This window comes from Erinaceus europaeus, chromosome 8 (assembly GCF_950295315.1).
Source record: "Erinaceus europaeus chromosome 8, mEriEur2.1, whole genome shotgun sequence".
In the NCBI taxonomy this organism is placed as follows: Eukaryota; Metazoa; Chordata; class Mammalia; order Eulipotyphla; family Erinaceidae; genus Erinaceus; species Erinaceus europaeus.
This window is the reverse complement of record NC_080169.1, coordinates 114375523-114395246: the sequence shown is the minus strand read 5'-3', so window position 1 is coordinate 114395246 and position 19724 is coordinate 114375523. Positions and strand designations below refer to the sequence as shown.

General features: G+C 40.4%; 1 protein-coding gene across 1 annotated transcript in view; it reads right to left on the bottom strand.

The window, feature by feature from the left end:
- LOC103112856 (probable maltase-glucoamylase 2) overlaps positions 1-18802 on the bottom strand; it is a 109366-nt gene extending 90564 nt beyond the window's left edge. Inside the window, exons 1-8 of the mRNA XM_060195670.1 lie at positions 18700-18802; positions 15910-15992; positions 8219-8345; positions 8001-8110; positions 7310-7464; positions 3759-3930; positions 2411-2510; positions 1129-1241 (exon numbers count right to left, since the gene is read on the bottom strand). Of these exons, the coding sequence (XP_060051653.1) occupies positions 1129-1241; positions 2411-2510; positions 3759-3930; positions 7310-7464; positions 8001-8110; positions 8219-8345; positions 15910-15992; positions 18700-18802 (963 nt within the window). The remainder of the gene's footprint in view (positions 1-1128; positions 1242-2410; positions 2511-3758; positions 3931-7309; positions 7465-8000; positions 8111-8218; positions 8346-15909; positions 15993-18699) is intronic.
- Positions 18803-19724: the final 922 nt, after the last annotated feature.

Genomic DNA, 19724 nt, shown 5'->3' with positions numbered 1-19724 from the left:
GCATCTATCATGAGGTGATTCCAATTGTAATTTTTTTTTAGACTGTAAAGTCATTCAGTCACTGGCATTCATGAATATCTTCCATAGGGCATCCTGTATCACCCTAAATAAATGACTTAATCATTCTGTACTTCATTTGTTTTCATCTACAGAATAGTAAGTTGAGGCTAAAGTTATTTTCTGCACTATGCCTTTGATAAATTATAAAGGGCATAGTTTCACTAATATACTATTTTCTGGAATTTATTGAATAAATGAATGAATGGATGAATAATTGAATAAACTTTGCTGATTTGTGGCCTTAGATTATAGGAGTGTGATCATGTGTGAGTGGACTCTAGGATCTTAGGCAACAAAGTCATCCCTGGCTAATTCTTTCATTCCTGGGCTTTACACAGTGCCTCTTTAGCATACATATAAATCTGATAAGTGTGCATCAGAATAATCATACAGTAGAAGAAAGCACAAACCTCATCATTTGTAATCTGTAATTTTTGTGTAAATTTCATTAGAGTTTTTCTTCTGATGGGTGCATGAAAGAACAGTGACAGATAATGACTGTCTTGTGCTAAGAGATACTCAGTGGTAGCACACTGGACTTGCATGCAAGAGGTGCCAGGTGCCAGGTTCCATTCCCCAGTACTACCAACAGCCAAAGCTAATTGATGCTCTGGTAAAGAAAAGGAAAGAAAAGAAATTGAGAGGGAAGGAGAGGAGAGGAGAGGAGAGGAGAGGAGAGGAGAGGAGAGGAGAGGAGAGGAGAGGAGAGGAGAGGAGAGGAGAGGAGAGGGGAGGAGAGGAGAGGTGAGGAGAGGTGAGGAGGGGAGAGGAGAGGAGGGGAGGGGAGAGGAGGGGAGGGGAGAGGAGGGGAGGGGAGAGGAGGGGAGGGGAGAGGAGAGGAGAGGAGAGGAGAGGAGAGGAGAGGAGAGGAGAGGAGAGGAGAGGAGAGGAGAGGAGAGGAGAGGAGAGGAGAGGAGAGGAGAGGTGGAGGAAAGTGACAATTTGGTGGTGGAATAAGATGTACTAACACTTATCTTAGGGACAGGTAGAAATGTAGCTCTGTGACAAGCATAATCTTGTGAAAACTCCTCTCTATATATTAAACAATAACTAAGTGAACAGATTTACCTCCAGGTATTCCTGAACCACTTGCTCTGGTGTATTTCCCAGGAAAACATAAAAGTCAAGAATGCCCCCAATCGTGCGGTAAGTGATCGCAGGTGCAGGTTGAAGAGTGACCTCTGAAATTATTAGCAATGAGAATTATTAGAATTCATGTCTGGAAACATACTCTTCTCCAGCGTAAAAGTCCCTCTGCCTTCCCAACCCACCTTGGTCTCATTTGGAAAGAGAAGAGTCTTGCATGTTCCTTTTGTTAGATGGTGGCTGAAGCTTGTGAGCAAAATACTAATACAAAATCAAGTTTCTTTTCTTTTTCTTAAGATTTTATTTATTTATTCATGAGAAAGAGGAGAGAGAAAGAGAGAGAGGGAGAGAGAAAGAGAGAGAGAGAAGGAAATCAGACTTCACTCTGGTACATGTGCTGCCAGGGATTGAACTCAGAACCTCAACGCTTGAGAGTCCAGTGCTTTATCCACTGAGCCACCTCCTGGACCACAAAAATCAAGTTTCTTAAATGGAAGGAGGAGCACATTTTATTTTTATCTGACCATAGAAAAACTACAAATACCTTATACTTGTGAGTGATTTAATCAAAGGGAAAAGTTTTCAAAGTTTTAACACGTGAGTTTAACTGTAATTAAACATTAAATGTTAACAAACAAACAGAAAAAGCAGGAGCAGGAGGTAGGAAATCCAGTTGAGCACACAAAGGACTTAATACAAGGACCCATGCAAGGATCTGGGTTCAAGCCCCTGGCTTCCTACCTTCAGAGGGGCCGCTTCACAAGTATTGAAGTGCATCATCAGGTGTCTACCTCTCTATCTCCCCCCTCCTCTCAATTTCTCTCTGTCCTATTCAATAAAATGGGAAAAAAATGGCTACTAGGAGAAGTGGATTTGTAGTGCAGGCACCAAACCCCAGCGATATTCTGGAGTGGGGAGAAATAGTTGTCAGAAACAGCATGCAAAACATAGACTTGTTCCCTACAGGCAAACAGCATTATTTACAAATTGAAAGTCACAGGCATCTTTGGAGCAAGTCTACCAAAGGACTAAAAGATATAGAATATAATGGGAAAAGGGCATCAAAAAGAACTCTGCTACAGTGCTCAAAGAAAATAAACTTCAGTTTGGACTTGATCTGTTAAGTAAGCAAACCACCTTGCAGGCTTTAGCACTATCAGCCCAATGGTCCTTCTGTTCAACAGTGTTACCGCTATCAAAGTCATTTTTCCTGAAAGCAGAATCACAACGCATATTACCAACAAGCAAAAAAGATGCCTCCTACCCATGGCATTGCTATTCATCAGGAACACACCAAAGGAGGAGCCGTTGGTGTCTTCAAGGCACAAGAAGAAGGTATGAGCTCCATACAGATTTTTCACTTCCTGTCAACAAAAATGAAAAGAAATTAAGGAAAAAGGCGCTCCCTCTCCCAACCTGCCCACTCTTGCCCCTTACAATACATAATCACTAGCTTCTTGCATGTGTCCTTGCTCTTTTTATTTATTTATTATTGGGTAGAGACAGATAAATTGAGGGAGGAGGAGGAGACAGAAAGGGAGTAAGAGAGATACCTACAGCCCTGCTTCACCACCCATGAAGCTTTCCTCCTGCAGGTGGGGACCAGGGGTTTGAACCTGGATCCTTACAGTCTGTAATATGAGTGCTTAACCTGGTGTACTACCTCCTGACCCTCCATAGAATGTATATTTATACCAGGGCACACTCTCTGCAATCATCAGAAATAAAATACTATACTCTGGTTTCTGTTCAGATCGCATCAATCTTTCACCTTTTACAGAAAGAAAGTACTGATCCTTGCTGTGATACACCTTATCAGCGTTATGCTAAGAGAAACAAATGGATACAAAGGCCAAGTATTGCCTGTTCTCACTCCTGAGAATGTTGAGAAAAAAAATAAATCTATAAATACAGAAAGCAGATTACTGATTGTCTGGGCATAGGAGTGGGCTATAAGGTAGGTGGGAAATGGGGTTGAGTCTAACAGGGTGCGAGGGGTCCTACAGAGGCTACAAAGATATTCTGAAACTGGATCACACAGTGCAGACGGCATCAATGCAGAAAGAACCTGGAGAGGGAGGCACTGGGAGGGAATGAACAGAGCCATGGATTTTCATGTGGCCATATGTCAATGACCATACCGTAAACTATTTACAAATAGTTGTGTCTAGTTCAGTGCATGTATTACCATGTGCATGGCCCAGGTTCAAGCTTCTGTCCCCTGCTGCAGGGGGAAGGCTTCATGAATGGTGAAGTAGGGCCGCAGGCCTCTCTCTCTCTCTCTCTCTCTCTGTCTCTCACCTTCTCAATTTCTCTCTGTTCTATTACATAAAATAAATAAATAAAATAAAAAACAATAAACTGGGTAAATCTGAGGTTGGGAGAAACAAAGTGACTTACCCGCAATGACACAAACTATTCGTAAATAAACTATTTGCAAATCAGATACATTAAAATGTTTTTAAATTGTGTGTTGAAAAAGAAAATGTGTTCTTTAACACAGAGATCTAAGCAGGGGATCATAATACCAAGAATCACTTTTCTCAGTTGCTTTCTGGAAAGAAGGGGAGGTGGTCTTCAGTGTAAGTAAAAGTGGTGTGAAGAAACCTCACGTGAGTGGGGGTGTTGTTCCGGGTGAAGATGGGCCAGGTCTTCCAGTTCATGTCATGGCGGAACTGCTGGTGCACGTGCTCTCCAAGCCCATAGACATTGCTGCTGGGCAGTAGGAAAGACAGCTGCAGGTACTGATGGGAAAACTGGAGGGGGCCGATGTTTGTGTTCAACCTAGGCGTGGAATAAGTTTTAGAGTCAGCCAACAACCTCTATCTCTGCCAGGAAACTGTGCTTCTTTCCCTGCACACCTCATGACACCTTCAAAGATCTTTCAAGAGTATCTTTTAGAGTAGCTTAACAAAGGATATGTCAGAATGGAAATTCAAGCACAATCATTAGGGGAAGAGAGTAGACGTGACCTTATCTTACTGTTTATGTACTTCAAGGAATGAAAGAAGGAAAAAAGAGAAAGGAATGTTACTCAAGATGCTTCATAAATAATTATCTCAGTATGTTTAGCAATAGAGGCTATTTTGATGCCTTTTCTGTGGTCAAGGAAACTGGGACTGGGACCACCCACACAGCAGTACACTTGCTTAAGTACACATGTAGCCATGTGCAAGGACCCAGGTTCAAGCCTCTGGCACCTCTCCTACAAAGGGGAAGCTTTGTGAGTAGTGAGGCAATGTCATGTTTTTCTTTCTCTCTCTCTCTTTATCTCCCTCTGTATACTCAATTTCTCTCTGCCCTATCGAAAAAAAGGAAAAGGAAGGAAAAGAGAAAGAAGAAAAGAGAAGGGGAGGGATGGGAGGGGAGAGGAGAGCAGAAGGGAGGAGAAAGGAGGGGAGGGGAGGAGAAGAGAAGAGAGGAGAGGAGAGGAGAGGAGGGGAGGGGAGGGGAGGGGAGGGGAGGAGAAGGGAGGGGAGGGGAGAGGAGAGGAGAGGAGGGGAGGGGAGGGGAGGGGAGGGGAGGAGAAGGGAGGGGAGGGGAGAGGAGAGGAGAGGAGGGGAGGGGAGGGGAGGGGAGAGGAGGGGAGGGGAGAGAAAAAAACAGCATGACTTATAGGTAAGATAAATTGTCTAGTATCAGGGAGTTGACTCTTGACTTTCTGGTGCCTGGAAATGAACACAATTCCTACTGATATTATTTTATTTTTTTCTTTTATCATTTTATTAGTGAGTTAATGGTTCATAGTACAGTTGTGGACACATGGGTACAATTTCTCATCTCACTATGGTAGGTGTCTACAAAGCACACTTACCCCCAACTTAGGTCACCATAATGCATTATGACCCCAAAGCCTCCCCCTACACCCCCACCAGCCCTCTCCCTGCCCTCCTTCTCCAGAGTCCTTAGCTTTGGTACAATACACCAAACCCAGTCCAGGTTTTACTTTGTGTTTCCACTTTCTGCTCCATAGGCCAGAGTACAGCAGGAAAGCCTGCATGATAAACTAACTGTAATTTCCTGTAAGGAACATCTGTCTAGCTGATAAGAATTTATACATATAAGTGTGCATAGATCACTTTGGATGGTGTGTTAATTTCCTTAGAAGCTTGGAGAAGCCTTGTTCAGTGAGATGAGCTTGAAACAGAAAGATGCATACGGGATGATCAACATCTAGGCAGAATTTTAGATACAAGCATTATTTTTTTGTTTTGTTTTCATTTTTTAGGGAGACACCTGCAGACCTACATCACTGCTTGTGATCTCCCCTGGAGGTGGGGAGCAGGAGCCTAAAACAGGATCCTTGTGCAGGACTTGCACTTTGTACTATGTGTGTTTAACTGGGTGTCCTACCGACGGGCCCCCAGGCATTAATATATTTTTTTAATTATCTTTATTTATTGGATAGAGACAGTCAGAAATTGAGAGTGTAGGGCAGATAGAGAGGGAGAGAGACAGAGAGACACCTGCAGCCCTGCTTCACCACTTGCAAAGCTTTCCATCTGCTGGTGGGGACCAGGGGCTCGAACCCGGGTCCTTGTGCACTGCAACCACCACCCGTCCCCGCATTAATATTTTTAACTGGAGCATTTCTCAGTTCTGGCTTATAGTGGTTCCAGGGACCATAGTGTACCTGGGACTTCTATAGCCTCAGGCATGAAAATCTGTTGTGTAAACCTCCATGATATCCCGCCTCCCATCCACCCCATGCTTTAATTCTTATTTTTTTCTCCAATTCAAACTCTTGATGGGTGCATGATATGATATGCTTCTCAGGAAACAATAATTTGGAATGAGAAGACTGTGAAGTTGAGCTCCAGTACTAGTGATATTGGTAATAAAATTATTGCCATCATGGAAATAAGTCCACTGGCACTTGTATATCTGAGGCCCATTTTAATCCCCAGGGACATATGCACTCGAGTGTGATCTGAGTTCTTTCTTCCGCATGTGAAACTCTTTCTCTCATGTGAAATAAAATCAACCTTTAAAAAGGTATAATGCAGAGGGTGGTTCACCTAGTAGTGCACACACAATACCATGTATGAGGAATGGGCTTAAGGCTCAGGTTCCTAGCTGCAAGGGGCACATTTTCATAAGTGGTAGAGCAGTGCTGCAGGTGTCTCCCCTTCCCTATCTATCTATCTATCTATCTATCTATCTATCTATCTATCTATCATCTATCTATCTATCATCTATCATCTATCTATCTATCTATCATCTATCTATTTATCTATCCCTCAACATCTATCTATCTATCTCTGTCTCTCATCCTCTATGAAAAAGAAAGAAAGAAATGGTTTCCAGGCACAGTGGAGTGGTGTATGAACCGAGTTCCAGTGATGACCTTGTTGGAAAGGAAGAGAGAATGAAAAAAAAAAGAAAGAAAGAGAAAAAAGAAAGAAAGGAGCCAGGAAGGGGGCACACCAGATTAAGCACATATATGACAGTGTGCAGAAGACCTGGGTTCAAGTCCTTGGCCCCCACCTGCAGGGGGAAAGCTTCACAAGTGGTGAATCAGGGCTGCAGGTGTCTCTTTATATCTTTCCCTCTCTACCCTCTCCTCCCCTCTCAATTTCTCTCTGTCTGTATCCAAAAATAAATAAATAAAGTATAGAAAACAAGAAAGGAAAGAAGGAAGGAAGATGAAAGACAGAAAGAACAAAGGAAGGAAGAAAAGAAGATGAAAGATGGGGAGCCAGGTGGTAGTGCAGTGGGTTAAGCGCAGGTGGCGCAAAGTGCAAGGACCAGTGTAAGGATCCCGGTTCGAGCCCCCGGCTCCCTATCAGCAGGGTGGTCACTTCACAAGTGATGAAGCAGGTCTGCAGATGTCTTTCTCTCCCCCTCTCTGTCTTCCCCTCCTCTCTCCATTTCTCTCTGTCCTATCCAACAACAATGGCATCCATAATAACTACAACAATAAAAAAAAAGAAGATTAAAGATGGGTTCTCCCTACATTATCACACTGTACATGAACCACAAGTAAGACTGCTTATATACTTTAGCACATCAATTGAGAACATCTTGGTATTCTTTGTTCTACAATCACGGGATTCAACAGATTATTTTTCTGAAGTCCAAACATTTCCCTAAATCTTCCTTATCTTGTCTCCCTCCCACAGTGAGTCAAAGTGAGTAGGAGTAAGAATGGGAGCAGACTCACAAGATTCTGCCATTGCCTGCCCTCTTCACTACAATGCTGAAGGGTTTTTGAGTGAACTCTAGGAGGTAGCTTGTGTTGACGGGTTTCTGAGTCCCATTAAACTGCTTGACATTTTCCTGAGGAACTTCGTAGCGTCTGGTGGTGGCATCAGTGATCTGTCATGGGAAACACAGAAGATACAAGTCCATATCACACCATTTCCTCTTGGTGGTCTACAAGTTTCTCTTTCAAATAGCTCCCAATGAAAATAATTTGATTCTTGACCCTGTCGTTCCTGATTTGTGAGAAGACATTTCAAGTCCCTCTGTCTTTTGTGAACTAGCCTTTTCATTCCAGCCAGCGTCCTGCTCAGAACGACTTTCATACTTCTTTTTCTTTTATTTTTATCTTTATCTATTGGATAGAGACAGCCAGAAATCAAGAGGGTAGGGGGAGATAGAGAAGGAGAGAGACAGAGAAACTCTTGCAGCACTGCTTTACTACTAGCAAAGCTTTCCCCCTGCAGGTGGAGACTGGGGACTCAAATCCTGGTCCTTGCACACTGTAACATGCGCAATCAACCAGATGCATCATCACTCAGCCCCACGACTTTCATACTTCTATGCAATGTGCAAACGGGATCAACATGAACCCACGGTGGGGGTTCTGGTTTCCTAAAGGGTAGATATTTAATGGGAACTTCCAGACCAACCTTAAAACGTAAACGATTGGGAGTCTGACTTTCAAAGGTAAAGAGAGCCTCAGTGACATCATATCCAAAAGGAGATGGGGATGATACTTTCTTCAATGGGATAGTAAACCCTAGGAGTGAGAAGAAGGGAGAGAAGAGAAGGAGAAGACATTCAGCCTTTATTTTGAGGTTGACTTCTCTGGGCCAAAGATCATTATAAATATTAGCACAAGACTCACCTAAGTCTGTGTTTGTGGGTTTTGGAGCAGTGACTTCATATCCCCAGTTCTTGGGAAAGAAGCAGCTTGGTGCATGGATTCCTGGCAGAGAATTCCAGCAGCATTTATAATGCTTGGTGCAAATATCCTACAATAATGACAGAATCATTTTGTTGACATGAAAGGAGGAGTGCTCCTTGCCTATGGATAACCATGCTTATTGCAATAGAAGTCAAATTATCTTTCACCCTTATGGAGTCCTTCTGCAGCCCTCTCCCAGCTCTTGCACTGGGTGCAATGGTAAGTATGTGTACCCTTAATTTTTGGACATCATAATGTATTGACATGTTCTTGCCATCCTATGGAATTACCTGAGACTTATTGCTGGATTATAAGCTCACTGAAGGAAAGAATGGGGTCTTATTTATTTATCTGTCTTAACATTTCCTTGTCTGGTAGGTAAATAAAAATGCTTGTTGCATGACTGGATACTGTTGAAGAAGTTTCTGATCCCAGACTTCTTGATACATATTATTAGAAATCCTTCTGACTCAAAGCACAAGGACTGGCATGAGGATCCCGATTCAAGCCCCGGATCCCCACTTGCAGGGGAGTCACTTCACAGGTGGTGAAATAGGTCTGCAGGTGTCTATCTTTCTCTCCCCCACTCTATCTTCCCATCCTCTCTCCATTTCTCTCTGTCTGATCCAACAATGACAGCATCAGTCACAACAACAATAATAACTACAACAACAATACAAAAACAAGGGCAACTGTCATTGTCCAAATGTCATTATGTCAGCTACATTCTTTTAACACAGTAAGATATTGAGTTTACCCAGTTATCCCATGTACAATTTCCAGATCCTAGAGGTAGCAGCCAGACATCAGAATTATGAGTGATTCATGTAGCAATACACTCCTCTAGCCTGTGGGCCAGAAAAATCTCTGACATAGCTAAACTTTGCCCTAAAGCAGTATTCTTGCAATAAGGGACACAGCCTGAAAAATAGGCCTCATATTAGTTAAAAGAATGTATGGCAGATAATGAACACATATTTTTCAAGCATAAAGGCAGCAAGAGTGACAAAAAGGAAATAAATATTAAAAGACTGAAGCTAGCTCAAGCTACCTACATTCCAATGTCATGTTATGACACAACACCCCTCTATATCCCCCCTTTCTCTCAATTTCTGGCTGTCTCTATCAAACAAATAAAGATAATAAAAATGTAAATGCTTTTTTGTATACACTATATGATTTTTGAAAAAGCAAAAGATAATACCCTAGTACTTATTTATATATGACATTGTATGAATAATCATTTAAATAACATCTGACTGAACTACCATGGAAAAGCTGAAACATGAATATTGCTTAAATAATTGTCGCTTATCCATTATAAAAATAATATTGAATTCAAATTTTACTAACTAATTTACCATAGACCTACTTAATGTTCCTGCCTCTTTGTCTCTAGATAACAAGGGCTATAGAAAATGATTAGAAAAAAAATAATATGGGGGTTGCAGATAGATAGTGTCTGGATAACTGGTAATGTCTGCTTTAAACTTTCTTAAGTCTGATATAGACATAAAATAGCTCTGCTTCTTCCAAAACGGAAGTTATAAAGTCCAAAAGATCAGTTTCACTGCCTTGTTCCAAAGTCCAGTAAGACAAGATAAGCATAATGTTTTTGCATGTAAGCTGTGCTAAGTTTCAAGTCATTACCATTATCCGAGATGACAAAGGTCAACTCTTGGGATATTTTTATTTATTTTTCAGCTTTCATTGCACCACAATAATATAGCACCTCATAAACTCACACCTGGACACAGCAATTGGCTCATTACAAATCTCCCTGTCTCCATCACTAATATCAAACTATTCTGTGGAATATTAACCATCTACCTTCCAAGCAGGTTTATATGTTATTACCTACTCAGAAATCATTGTCAAAAAGAGTTTGAGCACTGAAAAACTGAGTTGGATACTATTTCATTCCTACTTGATGCCATGGTTTTTAATCATCTCCGATTTGTTGTACATGATAGCTCCACAAAATTTATGCTGTGTGTTCTTCCACCATCTGGATGTTTTACAGCAAAGTTACTTGTTACCTTCAGTCAAATCAGTCTCCAGAATGTTTCCTGCTCCAAAATCTACTATATTGTCATGTTAGTGCTTAGATAAAATATCTTAGATTATTGAAAATCAGAAATAAAAGATTTTATTTTTATAACAGCACAAGAAGAAAAGGAAATGGACATTAACATTTTTAATTGTCATCATTTGCATGAAAATCCAATATTCCGTGCAAGAACTGGAAGGATTAACAAGAAAGTTTCAGAATGTTGGTTATAAGTTTTATAGTGAAATAAAATTGACATTTATACCAACAAAAGCTGAACAGAATTTTAAAAACAATATTGAAATAGAAATCAACCATCAGAGTATACACCACATTAGAATAAATAAATAAATAAATAAATAAATAAATTGAGTGGATCACCACGGAAAAACATCCATATATGAAGTCAAATAAGAAAAAATGGGTAAAGAATTTTGGTCCATATTCCCAGAGGGATAAAGGATAGGGAAACTTCCAAGGGAGAGGATGAGATATGGAATTCTGGTGGCAATTGTATGTAATTGTTCCCCTCTTATCCCACAATATTATTGATCATTATTAAATCACTAATAAAAAAATAAATGGGATAAAAAAAACACCAAAAATAAAAACAATTAGAAAAATAAAAGCTAGAGTGGCAGTAATGTGAATGATCTGAGTTCACTGATCAAGAAACACAGTGACTGGAAGGCATAAAATAATAGGACATGTTCCTATGCAAACAAGAAGAACATACTTGACATGGGAATAGAGAGCATAATAATTATGCAAAGGGACTCTCATGCCTGAGGCTTCAAAGTCCCAGATTCAATTACCCTTGCACCATCATAAACCAGAGATGAGGAGTACTCTAGTAAAAGAAAGAAAGGAAGAAAGAAAGAAAGAAAGATAGAAAGAAAGGGAAAGAGATGGAGAAAGTCATTCTGACATAAATTCAAACATAGATATAAGTGAAAGGTGGCGCAAGATGTCCATGTCAATTTGAAAACAAGTTGGAGAAACTAAAAGAATAATTCAGCATTCCCAGATTGAACCAAGAAGGAATAATCGAAAGTGGGGTGTTGTTAAAATTTCGGACGGCTCCAGCTGGCCGGGCTAGCTTCACGGGCGGGTAACAGAGACGCGGAGACAACGCTGGGCAGGGAAGCTGTATTTCTTTATTCAGGAACAACGATTCATAAACTAAACCAAACTAATCACCAAACAGAACTCTGCTGTCTCTTTGCCGCGGCGCAAGCACTCTCTCTCACTCTGCGACTCTCCAACTCTGGAACTCTGGAACTCTCACGGGGTTCCTTTGGGGCGGGGCCAAGCAGGCTCGTGAAACTAACTGGACTGATCCAATTCTCTTGGCGGGGGAGAACTACCCAATGTAAAGCATACAACAGTGGGGGCCGGGCAGTGGCACACCTGCTTAATCACACATAGTAATAAGAACAAGGACCTGGCAAGGACCCAGGTTCAAGCCTCCGTTCCCCACCTGCAGCAGAGAGGAAGCCTCTTGAGTGGTAAAGTGAAGTATAAGTGTCTCTCTTTCTCTATCTCCCCCACTCCTCTCAGTTTCTCTCTGTCCAGTTGAATAAATGGAGGTGGAGGGGAGGAAAAACTGGTCACCAGGAGCACTGGATTTGTAGTGCTGGCGCTAAGTTCTAGTGATAACCCTGGAGGCATAAATAAATAAATAAACTAAATAGACAAATTATAAGTTTAATGCAATACATAGCATCAATAAAAAATATGAAGACTATATAATGGTGGGTAAACACTTGACAAAATTCAACCTCCGCTTCAAACGAAAACCCTTAATAAGGGAGAAGGGCAGTGGCACAGCGGGTTAAGCGCACTTGGCTCAAAGCGCCAAGGACCAGTGTAAGGATCCCAGTTCGAGCCCCTGGCTCCCCACCTGCAGGGGAGTCACTTCACAAATGGTGAAGTAGGTCTTCAGGTATCTGTCTTTCTCTCCCCCTCTCTGTCTTCCCCTCCTCTTTCCATTTCTCTCTGTCCTATCCAACAACAATGACATCAATAACCACAACAATGTTAAACAACAAGGGCAACAAAAGGGAAAATAAATAAATAAATAAATATTAAAAAATTTTAAAAGTCCTTAATATATTCAGAACAGATAGTATATAGTTTAACACAGTAAGGTCCTCTATGACAAACCCACAGGTAGCAGCTCATAACAGAAAAATACTGAAAGCATTTTTGCTAATATCAGAAATAAGACAAGAATGTGCACATTCATCATCACTGTTGAACACAGTTTTGGAAGTCCCACCCAGAGCAATTAGATAAGAAAGAATAAATAAATAAACATATAAATAAAAGAAATCCAAATTTAAAGAAAAGTTAAACCATCACTGTTTCTATATGACATAATAATATGTATAGAAAGCCTCAAGGACTCTACCAAAAATAAATTAATAAATGGTACTAGTAGAAAAAAAATGATGACCAGGTGATAGCACATTGGGTAGACACACAAAGTATGAAGCACAAGGATCGGCATAAGGGCCCAGGTTCGAGCTGGCTGTTAACAGTCCAGTAGTTTACCAGTTAAGACACGACCTCCAGTCTGTTCCACCAAGAAGGGGATGGAAGAAGGGAAGAGAGGACTCCCCTGAGACTCAGACCAATGCAACTGTGATTCTCCATTGCTACTGCCCTGAGAATCTGGAGCAGTGGCAGGAAGGCCCTGTGCTGACACCAGGGGACAGAGAAATAACTAGGAAACTCAGGAGAAGATCTATACCTCGGAGGCCTATACCTCATAGAGGTGTTGCTATGAGTCTTTGCATAACCACTGGATTATCTCTGCTTCATCCTGCTTTATCTCTTGGGCAGGAGTCACTGATCAATCTAAGAAGCCTACTTAGAGTTTAAAAGCCCTCAGGCTCCCAGAGCCTACAGGGATGAAAAAGAACAAAAGAGGATCTTAAGCCACCATAATCCAAATCAGGGAATAAAATAATGAAAAAAAAACTGTCAATTTCCACAACTATGAACCCTTTAAGTACCTTACTTAGACACAAATCAATCCAGGCAAGAGTGATCAGTAATCTTAAAGTACTAAAAGAGGGACCTCACAACATACTATATAGAATGGTTAAAGCAACAAGAAGAAATATTGGAGAAATGAAACAGGACAAGAGTCCAGCTAAAAGCCCCTCAAAGGGTGAAGCACAAAATAATGAGGTCGACATCCAAACACTTGTTAAGGAAATAATCACAGGAGTGAGTAAAGAGTTTGAAAGAATTGTCATCAGAAATGCAGAAACGACAAATGAGACTCTGGAAGAAAACACTAATTATCTCAAGATTATTAGAGAGCTGAAAGCTGAAATAGCTGAGCTAAGAACACAACTGGCTGAGCAAGCTAAAACAGTATCAGAACAGGGTAACCAAATAGATGAATTCCAGAAAACAGTAGAGGGGAGAAAGAATAGAATAAATGAGGCTGAAGACAGAATTAGCAAGATTGAGTACAAATTAGAGACAACTAAAAAAGAAGTAAGAGATCTCAGAAAGAGATTAAGAGATACTGAAAACAACAACAGAGACCTATGGGATGACTTCAAAAGAAATAATATAGGCAGTATTGGCTTACCAGAGGAAGAGAGGGAGGAGAAGAAATCATTGTTCAGGACATAATAGCTGAGAACTTCTTTAGACAACATCAAAGAAATCAAGGTTCAAGAAGCCCAGAGGGTCCCAAACAGAATTAACCCAGACTTAAAGACACCAAGACACATCATATTTAGAATGGAAAGGAATAAGGACAAAGAAAGGATCCTGAAGGCTGCAAGAGAAAAACAAAGAGTCACCTACAGAGGAAATCCCATAAGATTAGCAGAAGACTTCTCCACAGAAACACTACAGGCCAGAAGAGAATGAAGCGGCAAGATATCTATCGTGTGTTCAATGAGAAAGGCTTTTAACCAAGACCACTGTATCCTGCTAGACTGTCATTCAGACTAGATGGGGGCATAAAAACCTTCTCAGACAAGCAAAAGTTTAAAGAATCAACTATCACCAAGCCTGCCCTGAATGAAGTTCTGAAAGGTCTCCTGTAAACAGTCAGACCACCATAAATATGCCATATACCAGAACACTCTAAAAATCTACAAGAGTGGCATTAAAATATCTGCAATCTTTGATATCAATAAATGTCAATGGCCTGAATTCACTTATTAAAAGGCACAGAGTAGGAAGATGGATCAGAAAAAAACAACCTAAGAATACGCTGTCTACAGGAAACCCACCTAACTCAACAAGACAAACACAGGCTCAGAGTGAAAGTATGGAAAACTATCACACAAGCCAATGGCCCACAAAAAAGGGCAGGAACAGCTATTCTCATATCTGACACGATAGACTTTAAAATAAATAAAATTTAAAAAGATAGGAATGGACACTACTTAATGCTCAGTGGATCAGTCAGTCAAGAGGACTTAACAATTATGAACATCTATGCACCCAATGAGAAGCCATCTAAATACATCAAACATCTACTGAAAGAGCTGCAGCAATATATTAACAGCCACACAGTCATAATAATCCCACACTTTTAATGATATCTAATCTATGGCAAGGGAGCCAAGATCATATATGATGCGGGGGAGACTCCCCTGAAAAAAATGGTCTTAGATATTTTCAACAAGTGTGACATTGTTCTCTGAAAAAAAATGATAGTCTTATAAACCCAAGATGACTCATAACAACTCCTCCTTCTCTTCTCTTTATTATCTCGCACCTCTCTTACTGCTATTGCTTTGCTGTTTACTCAACAAGGCTGGAAAGACAATACTCTGAACAAAACAGATGTCTACTCCTACACCAGTGTCTTTGCATTTCACATACTCATTTCTTTTTTCATTATAGACATAGAATGAGAGACAGAGAGGAATATAGAGACAGAGAGGAAAGAAGGGGTTGGGGAGACAGCATAATGGTTATGCAAAAGACTTCCATGCTTGCAGTTCCCAGGTTTCAAGTTCAATTCCTTTCACCACTAAAAGCCAGAGTTGAGCAAGGCTTTAACTGCAAAAAACAAATACAAAAATGAACAAAGAGAGGAAAAGGACAATACACCTCTGCTCGCTCACTGTTCAAGAAGCTTCCCCCTTACATGATGTGTTCATGTGGTGGTCAGGGGCTTGAACCTAGATCCTTGTATGTATTAAAGTGAATACTCCATGGGAATCAGGCGGTAGTGCAATGGGTTAAATGCATGTGGTGCAAAGTGCAAGGTCTGGTATAAGGATCCCGGTTCGAGCCCCCGGCTTCCCAACTGCAGGGGAGTCACTTCACAAGCAGTGAAGCAGGTCTACAGGTGTCTGTCTGTCTCTCCCCCTCTCTGTCTTCCCCTCTCTCCATTTCTCTCTGTCCTAACAACAGCATCAATAATAACAATAACAGCTACAATAATAAAAGAACAAGGGCAACAAAAGGGAAAATCAAACAAAAAAGTGAATCCTCCAGTGTATGAGCTGTTCCATGGTACCTGCATACTCAGTTCTTTCAAATAAAACCCAGAAACTCAGAGTAGGGTTTTTGAGAGAAGCTCTATTTTTCTCACCTCTGTGACCTCTTGGCCAGGAGCACAATCTATCCTTTCTGATTCAGGGAGACTTGCTGGGCACACTGGAACAAATACAAGATCTGCATTGGAGTGAAATAAAAATGTTGAAATTTGTATAGTGTGATCAGAGTTCCAGGTAAGAAACAACATTGCATCCAGTTCTTCATTCAGTGATCACTAAAACAAATTCTTACTTACTTTTAGAAGCAATGTCGACCAGCTCTCCAAGTGTTGTACAGCTTTTCTTTCTGTTTATCTCTTATTGAAATATAATTCAATTGCTGTAATATTTATCCTTTAAAAATGTATAATTCAGGGTCCCAGGCAGTGGCACACACTTGAGTGCACAAGAACCAGGGTTCAAGACCCTGGTCCCCACCTACAGGGGGAAAGCCTACAAGTGGTGAAGCAGGACTGCAGGTGTCTCTCTGCCTATCTCCCTATCTCCCCATCCTCTCTCAATTTATCTGTGTCTCTATCCATAATAAATAAATAAACATTTTAAAGTGTACAATTCACTGGTTTCTACCGTTTTCCAAAGTACTGTTCTATAAGAATTACAGTGTAGTTTAAGATCATTGTATGAAGATCCAGTTTTATTTTGTTAAATAGAAAAAACACTTGTCAGGGGCTGGGCAGTAGGTCACCCCAATCCATGAATGTGTACACATTCTAGTGCACAAGGACTAGGGTTCAAGCCCCTGATCCCTGCCTACAAGGTGAAACTTCACTAGCAGTGACATGGTGATACAGGTTTCTATCTCTTCCTATTTCCCCTTCCCATTCACTTTCTCTCTGTCTCTATCCAAAACAAACAAATAAATAAGTCCATAAGTAAATCTACACATGTATGTATGTAAATCCTAATGTCATGGGCTTTATTATACTAACACACATTTTATAGAGAAAAGGTAGGAAAGGGGCCAGGCAGGAGTGCACCTGGTTAAGGGCTCATGTTACAGTGCACAGGAACCCAGGTTCAAGCCCTGGTCCCCTACTTGCAAAAAGGAAGCTTCACAACTGGTGAAACACGGTTCTCTGTCTCTCTCCCACTTTTAAAAATTATCTTGATTTATTTATTGACTAGAGATAGTCAAAAATAGAGAGGGAAGGTAGTGATAGAGAGGAAGAGAAACAAAGACACCTTCAGCCCTGCTTCACCACTTGCAAAGCTTTCACCCTACAGGTGAGGACCATGGTCTCGAACCTTGGTCCTTGCACATTATAGTATGCGCACTCAACCAGGTGTGCCACCAGATGACCTCTCTCTTTCTCTGTCTCTATCTCCCACTACCCTCTCAATTTTTCTCTGTCTTTATCCAATTATAAATAAATACGTAAATAAATAAATAAATATTTTTAAAAGGTAGGAAAAGGCTAAAGATCTCTTATATTGCTGGTTTTCAAATAGTCTTTCAAACTCATAATTGTAACTAGAAAATGCCCCCCCCACCTCCATATTTACTTTGGAAAATGGGTTTAAGAGAACAACTAAGTGAAATTCTTTTGTCTGTATATTTTTTTAGTGCATGTTTAATCTACATTTGTAAGGTAATATTAATCAAGCATAGCTAAGCCTATTACTCAGTAACTAAAAATACATTTATTGTATGTAGCATTTTATTATATAGCATATAGTATTTGTATAGACAAGAATGCATTCTGTTTGAATGCTGTCTGTAAAGATATTGTAACTACTAGGTGGGACAGACAGCATAATGACTATACATAACATTTTATATTCTATATAATAAAAGTAAAAAGCTCTTTGTAGATGAAGTAAATGTCAGATATTTTAATATAAATATTATAATGTGGTAGGGGTAGACAGCATAATGATTATGCAGAGATTCTCATGCCTGAGGCTCCATTGTCCCAGGTTCAGTCTCCCTCATCACCATAAGCTAGAGCTGAGCAGTACTCTGAAGAAGATAAATAAATAAAAATAAATAAAGGAATTGTAACTATTTTAGCAAGAATACAGATGGGGACCTGCTGTACTGTGAGAGGTAGGACACATTCAATAGCCCTCAAGTTCCATGTGGCCTAACTTACTTTTCCATAGTGGTGTAGTTAAACACTATTACCTTATTATTATTATTTGATAGGACAGAGAGAAATTGAGAGGGGTGCAGGAGATAGTGGGAAAGAGAGACATCTACAGCACTGTTTCACCACTTGGAAGCTCTCCCCTGCAGATGGGGACAGGGACTTGAACCTGGGTCTTTACATATGATAATGTACGCTGCATCAGGTGCACCAGGACCTGGCCTCTAAACCGTCGCTTTCACTGTTCTATTGCTTGAAGGTTCTTTTACTTCACAACCCTAGTTGACTCAGGTATCTAGTAAGTCTAACTTTGTATCTTGTTAAAATTACATCAAATGAGGACTGGAGAGACAGCATAATGTTTCCTTAAAAGACTTTCATGTCTGATTCTCTGAGGTCTCAGATTCAATTCCCCAGCACCACTGTAAGCCAGAGCTAAGCAGTGCCTGGTACCTTTATTTATTTATTTTTCTTTCTTTTTATCTTTCCTTCTTTTTTTCTTCTTTATCATTAAATTAAATAAATAAAATATTAAACATTATACCAAATAGGACTTGAAGGTTCTGAATAACAGTAGCACACAAGATCTAGTTTCAGAAAATGAACACTTTTAGAGATGGATTTAAATCAGTTATGTATTGCCAACAAGTTCAAGGACTAGAATTTCCTTTCTGACAGCTAGATTGGACACCCTCTGCCACACCTGCTCACCTAGCAGTCAACAAGTATCTCCCTTACCTTTACTCTCCAACAAAAGCATCAGCAATAAGATATCTACAGCCAGTACAATCAGGAAGAAGACGATCAGAAGAATTTCCAATACAGTGAGCTTCCTCGCCATCTAGGATACATACAGACAATGAGATTCAAGCACAGAAAAGCCAAGCCCAATCAATGCAAAATAAAAGAGAGGCGCCATGTGAACTCAGTTGAAAGGTAACTCAATTATCATCATTCTTTTTGATATAACCCAGACAATATAAGCTGCTACTCATGACAAGGTCGTCAACAGACTGTAGTCTGTTCATCTAACACCTAACAGACTCTTGAACTTTTTCTATAGAGGACTTAAGTACTACTCAAGAAGCAGTATACCAGATACAGTGTTGAAGGAAAAGAGAAAGCAGTGTCCATGGAGTCCAGAAGAAAAACTTATGGGAGGCTGGATAGCTCACACATGTCTGTTAGGTCCCACTTCATTTTCATGCTCCCGTCTGGGCTGCAGATAGGTAGCCACACTCAGAGAAGAAAAGAAGAGAGCGAAAGCTGAACCAAGTTTTCTTCCAAGTTCCAGACCCCGATGCTGATGTGTTTAATTGCTTTGAGTGTACTAGTCCTTTTAGCACTCTAGTAACAAAAACATCCAACCTAATCCTTATCCTTGTCCTCAAAACAATGTGTGCTCAAAGTAAAAGACTCTGGAGTGGGTGGGTGGGCAGGGGAAGTATACAGGTTCAAGAAGGATGACAGAGGACCTAGTGGGGGTTGTATTGTTATGTGGAAAGCTGAGAAATGTTATGTATGTACAAACTATTGTATTTACTGTTGAATGAAAACATTAATTCCCCAATAAAGAAATTAAGAAAAAATAACAATGTGTGCTTACAGAGACTTATATGAACATGGCAACTCAAAGTAGCCCTAGTGTTTTTTAATTTCTTTATTTTCTCTGTCATTCTTTTAAACCTATATTCTCCCCCCACCCCCAGTGTCTTTTATTTGGTGCAATATGCCAGTTCCAGTTCAGGTTCTACTTATGTTCT